The sequence below is a fragment of the Aptenodytes forsteri genome, unplaced genomic scaffold (genome assembly GCF_000699145.1).
Source record: "Aptenodytes forsteri isolate BGI_AS27 unplaced genomic scaffold, ASM69914v1 Scaffold104, whole genome shotgun sequence".
Classification (NCBI taxonomy): domain Eukaryota; kingdom Metazoa; phylum Chordata; class Aves; order Sphenisciformes; family Spheniscidae; genus Aptenodytes; species Aptenodytes forsteri.
The window spans coordinates 1,116,483-1,125,750 of NW_008795943.1; the positions used below are offsets into that span (position 1 = coordinate 1,116,483).

The following is a 9,268-nucleotide window of genomic DNA, read 5'->3' on the forward strand; positions in this document are numbered from 1 at the left end:
TAAACACAAAATTAACTGTAATTTTGTACTTACTTTTGTACTTACAAGATCATCCAGCTGCCTTGATATTTGAGGGAAAGAAAAGGCTAGATGAACAGACCAACAGGTACTGACCAAAGCCAGAAAAATCAAGATTAAACATGAAAATTAATCAAATTCAAGAGAGATTTTATATCGAGTGAATTTGTAGATCATTCAATTTGATAAAGCTAAACCAAGATTTTTGGGAAGGTAATTTAGAACAAAAAAAATCTGTTCTACACAGACTTCACAACATCTTTAATCCCATTATTCCCATTTTAGCAACTTTTCAGCAACCAGACTAATTGCTTCCATCGTGCATAAAACAGAGGCTCTTTCATACAAGTTTTATTACACAATAAAAAGATCTCCTGTCCCCAGTGGAGCCTGCAATCTAAGTTTCACACAAGATGCAACAAGTGAATTTAAACAAAGTTAGGTCAATGAATGGCTGAAAATACATACCATACGAAGTGGCTATACATGACATTCTGAAGTAATTAAATTAATCTTCCACTCTAACACCTGTGTTATTTGCAGGATCTTCAGCAGTGATATTTGTCATAAGGACAAGTGGAGCACTGCTAAATAATTTTATTCCCTTCATTTGGGTTGTATCTTTTTAAAACCCGCAGACACACCTTCAGTAGCATGTTAGGATCAAGAAAATCACAACAGCCGTTCTCAAGAATACCTGAATGAAGGACGCCTGGTAGACAACCAAAACAAGCTCCACAATAGGGGATTTGAATATGTAAAAGACCACCTCCTTCCTCACTGCAGTAATTGTGAGGAGGAACACTTGCATCGAGGAAGGGGCCAGCCGAGACGTCCCACTACATACAAAGAGGCAGCTGGTGAGGTACTATTCAGTTACACTATCTTTTTCTGTGACCATCTGAACTTTCTAAGGGTACGCTGCAAAATTTATCGATAACTCATAGCCCTAGAAAACAAGCAAATCCACGCTTTCTGCTCTTGGGGTTAGTATTAGTTGCTGTGGTCACCTCACAATTCTTACAAAATTCTAAATAGCTCTGACTATTGCAAGTGTTGAATAGCATCTGAAAAACAAATATCAATTTTTTATTTTCTTCATTGCTCATAATTTTGTTACATTAGATCTGTCTCTCACACAATCAGTAACAAAGAAAACTACTGTGGTGCTCCTGAAATCATTTGCCAGCTGCCGAACAAAGGCTGTCAGGTAATTAAGTGTTTAGATTTCATTCGGTCTCAGGTTAAGATTGACTCAACTCGGTGGAGCTCAGGATAATCATTCACCATTCTGCTCCTAATACTTATCTGCAGTAACAGGGAGAAATCTACAGTTAAAGTCCCTTGGAGAATAACTAGAGACGTAATAATAATTAAGGAAATAATAAGTAGTATGCCTTCAATATTTTTATGTTCAAAACCTCAAATCTTCATTACTATAGGTCAAAACTAGAAAGAAGCATGATGAAGCATTGAGTAGGTCATACTTGCATATTTTTTTTAATTTTTTTTTTTTTTTAAAAGTTCATAACCAACTCTCTGATACGTAATAGGGAGGAGCTTGTGCTTCTTGTGCTTTCACTGCCCTGTTTGTGCACTGATGAAGATGGGGCAGAGGAATAATTCAGGGATGTGCGCTGAGCTGAGGTCCTCAGAAAACTTGCAGGTTTGGGAACAGTCCCAGCTTGGGAGACACAAGCAGAAAGAATGAGTCAGGGAAGATGATGAGGGGCTTGGATGGGTCTCCTGGATAGGATTTCAAGAGGGCAGGAACAAGTGAAAAATTAGAAGCAGTTTCTTTAAGGTATTTTTTACATACTATTTCACTAACAAAAATCCATTCAGTATTATGGAACTACAGGGTTGATTCTTGATTGATAGGAACAAGAGAAACATGCTTTTTTTTGTTTCTTCTTTCACGGCTAAGTTGACTATTGCATTTAGAAAGACATCTCACCTTTGAAAGTCCTCAAGATATTTTTGCTAAGAATTTTCAAAAGTTGGACTTCAGCTGATACTAAACTATTAAGTCTGTAAAAACATCAATAATATAGTCCAGGTCTTAAATAATAGGTCAAGTGACAAGACGTATCCAAAAATTTAAGATTTATCCAAACAGTCATTAAACACAAGTTTATGACAGTTACGTGAGAGTTTAAAGGTTTAAAGTCATGAGAAGTTTGTCTTCTCCTTTCATTCAATAGTTCCTGTCCCCATCAGATTCTTGTAAGATTTCATTTTAACTTGAACCTTCAAACTTCACTGTTAAAATTTGGACCCACTGACAGTTAGGCCAGAATTTATGATCTACAAACTCATTTAACCAAACCTCCAAGCAACTGCAGCTGAAGATTTACCTCTGACAGTTTTCAGTGATACATGCAGGAACCTTGTGAAGCAAGTAACCAGTTTTTCTGAATTTGAAATAAAACAAACTAGAGCAAAAGAATTTACAGATGCAAATAAAAGCCATAAACCAAGATATTTTTCTTACAGATTTTATGTACCACCTCATATCTTTCAGTTTTACATGTGAACTAGTCTCTGCAACAAAGTTTCAAACATTTGAGATTGTTCTTTGCATTATTAATTTTTTTTTTTTTAAAAGAAAAATTAACACAGTAAATCAGTCTGGATGCATGGCCTGTCACTGTATACTACCTACCAATGAATTTTGCTTCAGTAAATCTCATTATTCTCAAACTTGCCCTCTATGATAGCATCACCACTAAGAATGATCTACAGACAAGTCAATGACAGCTGAACAACAGACTTGATGTTACCCACTGGATCATAGTTCCATTAAGAAACCCTCTTTATCTTTGTCAAATGCATGAGCCTCACTTAAACAACTTCATACTTAAAGTGATCTGTTTTCAATCACTGCCTCAGAATTGTCATATTGTGTTAATAGTCTTAGGGTAAAACGAAACCAAAGGTGGTAAACAACACAATTGCTATTGGAAGTACGTAACTGTTCCGAAAACGAAAGCAAAACTGCCATCTCTTCAAAGAAATCAGTTAAGTAACAAATGAGCAACTCAGAATATGACATTCAGAGATTCCAGTTTGTGGCACATTTTTCCACAAATTAGTTGAACTGTAACCTACTTGGCCAACAGTTTCTTCAGGCAGGGATTTTAATTTTTCATGAACACATTGCTCTAATAAAGTACTTGGCATTAGTTATGGCTTTTGAATTAAAATGCATTCATGACATTAAATTTTAAAATCATTAAGCCATTAATTTTGACCAGCTTTTTTTTTTTCTGTATAGTGTTTGCAAGAATTAGCAACTAAGTGCATATTTCACCAGCAAAGGAACAAAGGCTGTACTAATAAAACTTACTTTTGCAGGTCCCTGCAGAGAATGGTAATATTTCATACATTGACTGCATATCAAATGAAAGCCAAAACCAAATTTGCCGTTCTGATAAAGGCTTATCTGTCAAATATCACATAATAGTTCAACTTATGACCAAGGGCAACTTAACACACAATCTGCTATCTACATTTTCTTCTGTATTCAGAAATAAGAAGGTTTACAGCATTGCAGAACAGTTCTATGAAATGTCTAGCTCAGGTGCTGCCTTTAGTACCTATTTGTGAAACTATCTTGCTATAGAAATTACAGGTAATAACTAAATAGCTGAGCCTGCTCAACTGAGGATGCTGATCTGCAATTTCTTCAGGTATGCAAGTCCCTGTGGTTGCCCTACTTTACCTCACGAAAAATTCCCCCTTTGTCTGCTTTGTTCAGGGTAGCATTCAGAAAGCTTAAATAGTATAAATCATAGGTATTTTAGTTTTTAATATAAAATCATTACTTCAGATACACCCACTGGCCCCTACAACCTTGCTACTAAAAGAAATAATCACCTGCTGATAGTACGGGAGCCCAATAGCAGACTTCAAACCAGTTTTCATCGTTTTATCTTGTTTCATCTCGTTCATCTTGTACTTATGAAACAGTGTAGAGTTACGACACTTAAGATGTTTAATAGAAACAGCCAATTTGATATTTGATTCCCATGCTAGTATCATTCTACTGTTCAATAAACTACAGTCAGTGAACTAGCTCAGTTTTAGTTATACATTTTAATTGAGTACAATTTACACACTTTATACACCTCTAAGCAGTGTGTCAAATTTGCTCAACAATAAGAATGCAGCTCACTAAAACAGATGTCTGATCCTCCAGCTTCCCCAGCTCTTAGTATCGGTTTTCTTTATTACTCTACATTAACTTGTAGATAAATTAAGCATAACATAAGTGTCTAAAATTCCAGCTGTGTTGCAAAATGCTGCTGCAAGGCTAAATTTTTAAGTCCAAGTAGTTTCATAATCTATGTGCAGTTATTTATGAAGGCAGCAGGAATGCTGTTCTGACAACCTAATTAAACTTCCAATAATGTCAGCAGGAATCTGATTGCAAAATGGCTCATTTTATAAACATCACTACTTTTATGACTGACAAAAATGTGCACGATCAGGTGCCAACTCCTTCACAAATACATATTTTACAACTTGTGTTGTAAATTGCTTGCAAGTACAAAATTCTAAGATGTTAAAGGTCTATGCTTAATCCATAAAAAATGGCACAGTTCATACAAAGATTTCATGGATTTTGCTCTTCTGCCAGTTTCAGATTCATGTAACTTCACTAGTTTCGGGCGACTTACTCCCAATATATACATAAATTTACATCTCAGTTAAGCCATCCCCTGTATGCAATATTGGACCTGGGATTACACATGCATTTAAAACACAAGTGAAATACAGGACAGAAAAAAGATAATTGGACCTCGCCTATTTTAAGACCACTACATAGTCTGTGTATCGCAGTGCACATGAAGCACACATTTCTTCAGAATTTGCTTTATAAGTTTGCTGCCCATTACAGAAGTCTCTTTAAAACTGCATGGGCCATGAAGTACTGATTAAGTCTGAAAAAAATGACATTTCTAATTGGAAACGTTTGAGAGTTACAAAAACCATACATGATATCCCTCTATTTAAAGCAGTAACGAACCCTAAATTGAACCACTTCCTCATGGTAGCGATTGCTGTGTTGATAGCCATTACAGCTTTACTAATTATAGTACAGGTTAAAACAAAGTATTGAATGTCTTAGCTCACTCATGTATGACATGGATACATTTATATAAGCTTAAGTATTGGGAAAAAACAGTCATTTGGTACTGACCAACTGCCCATACAAATAGGAGAACTTCTATTAGTTCTGTATTGCCTGCTCTTCTCAGTCACTTCGCAGAATCAATTCAAAAATCCAGTCTCAACTTCTTCTAATCTTGGAGTCACTGGGGTTTTTTGTTTGGTGGTTTGGGGTTTTTTTACATTTCCATTAAGATCATTTAAAAATAGTAGTCTCGATATAGCAGGGATGGAAACATTTAATTAAAAGTCAGACCTCCCAGTCCTCATAAATTTAAGACATAGTTTTAAAAACCTCTTAAGGAGATGTGCCTTCTAGTTTTATTAAAAATGAAGGTAACATCAAATAAAAAGCAGAACTAAAGAAGAATAGGTAGAACATTTTACTTTCATCAAACTTTAAATGTAAAGTATATTAAAAAAACATGGTTTGGAATTTCAAGAACAGGAATATAAACATGTATCTTCTATCCCAGAAAAAAATTCATGCAGGTGTTACAGTATTTGATCATTCTCTACATCCACTGGTATGCAACATCAACTTAATGTTATTAAATAGATACAGAGATACCATAAATCCATACAAATACCAGGGTCTTCTGGCCTCAGTTATACTTGTACTGTAGATCAAGCAAATCTGTTCTTTGGTAACTGGAGTAGACTCATTTTCCATTCCAATGCAGGACTGTTAGGAGGCCATATTAGCCGCTCATTTCAGAAAATTACAACTCCTGTAGACACAGTCTGGGCTACTTTTGTCACAAGAAAATAATATTAGAGGTGGTATTAGAGGCGTAAATGCAAAGAAGTTAAAATTATTCATTCCTTGTGGTGGCTGTTTCAGGAAAAAAAAAATCCAAACTCTCTTTCTCTATTCATTATTTAATCTAGGTAACATTTAGACTCATATGTAAAGGTACTTTGATAGATGGGAATGTACACATGCACACTTTCAGTTTAAATAGAAAGACCTGTGTGAAGAATGGCAATTTAAAGTTAACATGACTTGAAGGTATTCCTATAATAAAGTTTAAAGATTTAGTAAACCGGGACATTACAAATCCAAAAAAGTGTTTCTAGATTTTTCATCTTCCCTTTTTCAACAAAGACTGACAGAATATACATATACAGGTTGACATTTTGATTTATCCAAAACAATTTCCACTTTGCTCAGCTTGCAAGTCTATTGACTAAAATGTAATATCATTCACAACAAAATATTTTCAGTAAGTGAATCAATAAGCAAAGAAAACCAAAACTAAGCTCAGAAGCTAAGTGGTTTAGAAAGCCTGGTAACATCTATGTGTGCATAAGTGTGTCTATAATTTTTTTTTTATACATTATATATATAGACACATGCACACATATATATACACACACACGTGCGCACATGCGCACACGCACACACACACACATTTGTAACCTGCAGTGCAGATCAATCTATTTTCTAATAAGGAACAAAACACATTATTTAAAAATGTAGCTAATTTAACAAAACAGAGAAGAAACTGCTGCTATCAAAATATACAATTTGGATTGCAGACTAGAAGGCTAACAACATTAAAAAAATAGTTTTAAGCAAAACCCCTTTGCTTCTGAATAACAACAGGTATCAACCTGCTATAGCATGAAGCATCCAAACAAGATTTTATAAAAAGTTTAAACTGTGACTCTTCTTCATTTGTAAAGTTCTTGACGTATCATATAGTGCGAGCTCTGGTCTCCAAACTGGAGCCCCTTTCATTTTTCTCAATCCATACTTCAGGAAATAAATGGCAGCTGAAGGATTCAGAATCTCAAGTGAGATTTGTGCTTTACCATATACCTGAAAAAAAAACCCAGAAAACAACGTTACTACTCTTTTGGTATTTATAGAAATTTTTCTCTCAGGAATAATATGCACAAGCTTTGTTAAAACAAAATTCTTAGAGAATTAGCAAGCTGCCAAGGAGATGCAATTTCTTATATGCCATACAGCTCTGTATTATGCACAATATTTGTCCCACTAAAAAACAGTCAGCTAAAACCTTTGCTTCAAAGAAAATTCACGTTTATCCAAGGCATCACACGACTTCTAACATGGGAAGACTGTTGTTAAAGATAACTCTAGTTCATTCTGGGAATTCAGAAATATAGTTTGGCTGAGACTTTTAAATAAGAAGCTATAGAAAGTTTGATGCTTGGAATTATTTTGACAACTCCCATAGGATTTTTCTTTTTGAAGTTCACTCAATCATTCAAGCAGTTTGCTGTGCAATCAACATGAAAAGATTAAACATTCATGAAATGCATGGGCTTCTCCCTTCCCTCAATATTTCTTCAACTGCTTCATGATAAGAAAGTTTCTTCTCTACAACATGAAAAAGGTATTGCAATGAACTTCCCATTCAGAGAGGGTTCTGAACCACAGAGAAGCAGAGTCAGAAGCAATGCTGCTCTTCACAGAGCTGCTGGTGCTTCTCCATCCCTCACGTCTCACAAAAGGCAGGGCTAAGTACTTGGAAGGCCCCTAAAATACAGAAGAATCACTAGTCCAAAACTCATTATGTGCCGTATCTTTTTTTGACTTCCCTCCTCTTCTACCCAGTGCTGTGGACTCAAGGGCATCAGGATAAGATAATGCTTTGTGGCTCTTTTTCTTAAGGTAGTTTCTCACCTTTTCTAGATTGTCATCTAGTGAGGTGGAGAGAGAAAGTACGAGAGCTCGTAAGCTCAGAACTGCAGTCCAAGGGCAGGGCTGGGGTAACAAAGGAAAACTCTACACTACCTAGCTTGTTCTCCATTCCTTTCCTTCTGCCTAAAGGGAAGTGGGAAATCATGGTATTAATTGATGATTAATGGTAACTACCCTTCCTTTAAATCCATGCATATTACACTTTGGAGATTATTATTTATAGTTTATAATAAAATATAGTGGTATATCTTTAACTGTATCATCAGGGAAAGTCTAAACAAGCAGTATTGTCAAGCTAAAACATTGTTCAGATGTCTAAGTTGTTGCCATAACTTTTCATTCCCACCAAACATCATAAAAGCATGAGCATAAAGGGTTTTCAAGAGGAAAACGTACCTGTCCAAAGTTTCCCAGAAGCGTAGAAATACTGGCCTGTCCAAGTGTCTTTTGTGGTAGCTTAGTTCTAACACTGTTACATCCCATTTCTGTACATTTGGATCCAGACGTACTTCATCGTATTTGAGATGAAAAGCTTTAACTACAGGAAACAGGAAAACAGTTAGTGTACAAACACTGTGTTTAGTTATTGGTCAAAGAGAATTCCCATCCCTCTTTTTTCAGAATAGAGCCTGAGAACAAAATTAATAAGCCCATCTCTCAAGAAAGTAAACTAGTTAATAAAGGGCACTGAGCTAAATATAGTGGTCGGTGGCCACTATCAGGCTCTCATGCTATTACAGGTCTAAGTGAAAAGGTAGCCCCTATTTTTAGATGCATAGATTCCAGGAGAACAGCAGAAACTCATTGCCAATTCAAGCACATTTTCTTTGGGAAACAAAGATGTTCTTTCTGAAAATCTTTGAACTGCCTAAGAATTAAAAAAAAAGCATTTCTGAGACCATTGAGAAGGAAGCCTGGCTATTTCCTGAAAGTCTGTGTAGAAGACTGATAGCAGAATGCCAGTGTAACTCCCAAAAGCTACATGAAGCATTCTGAGAAATTTAGTAACTGCCAATTTCCCCTGATCTAGTACTCAGTTAAAAATGGTAAAATATTAACAGTTATTTTGCTCTTGGGAAGTATTGTCACATGTGAATTATGTAAAGCCTAAGCATTAACACAGTGAGTATTAAAATCTTCTTGAGATTCTTCTTGATTTCCTTAGCCAAATCATAGTTTTGACATAATCCAGCGCAAAGTATTTAAGTCTTGTACAATTCCTATCTGGTAACCAATCTGATGCATTTTCTATTCTGGATATTATTGGAGAAGTAAAGCAGAAGCATTTGACCAGGCTTGTGGAAACTAGTTATTTTTAATGCCATGGTCATATCTTTTCCGGTACCACCCTCTTCATTTTTTCTTCCACAAAATCCACCTACAAATTTAGCCAAATGGCCA

At 35.5% G+C, this 9,268-nt stretch overlaps 1 protein-coding gene across 1 annotated transcript in view; it reads right to left on the minus strand.

Moving 5' to 3' along the window:
- Positions 1–5,367: 5,367 nt before the first annotated feature.
- The window catches only part of LOC103904011 (parafibromin-like), a 42,347-nt gene continuing 38,446 nt past the window's right edge, over positions 5,368–9,268 (minus strand). Inside the window, exons 6-7 of the mRNA XM_009285340.1 lie at positions 8,264–8,405; positions 5,368–7,018 (exon numbers count right to left, since the gene is read on the minus strand). Coding sequence (XP_009283615.1) covers positions 6,982–7,018; positions 8,264–8,405 — 179 coding nt within the window. The 3' untranslated portion in view covers positions 5,368–6,981. The remainder of the gene's footprint in view (positions 7,019–8,263; positions 8,406–9,268) is intronic.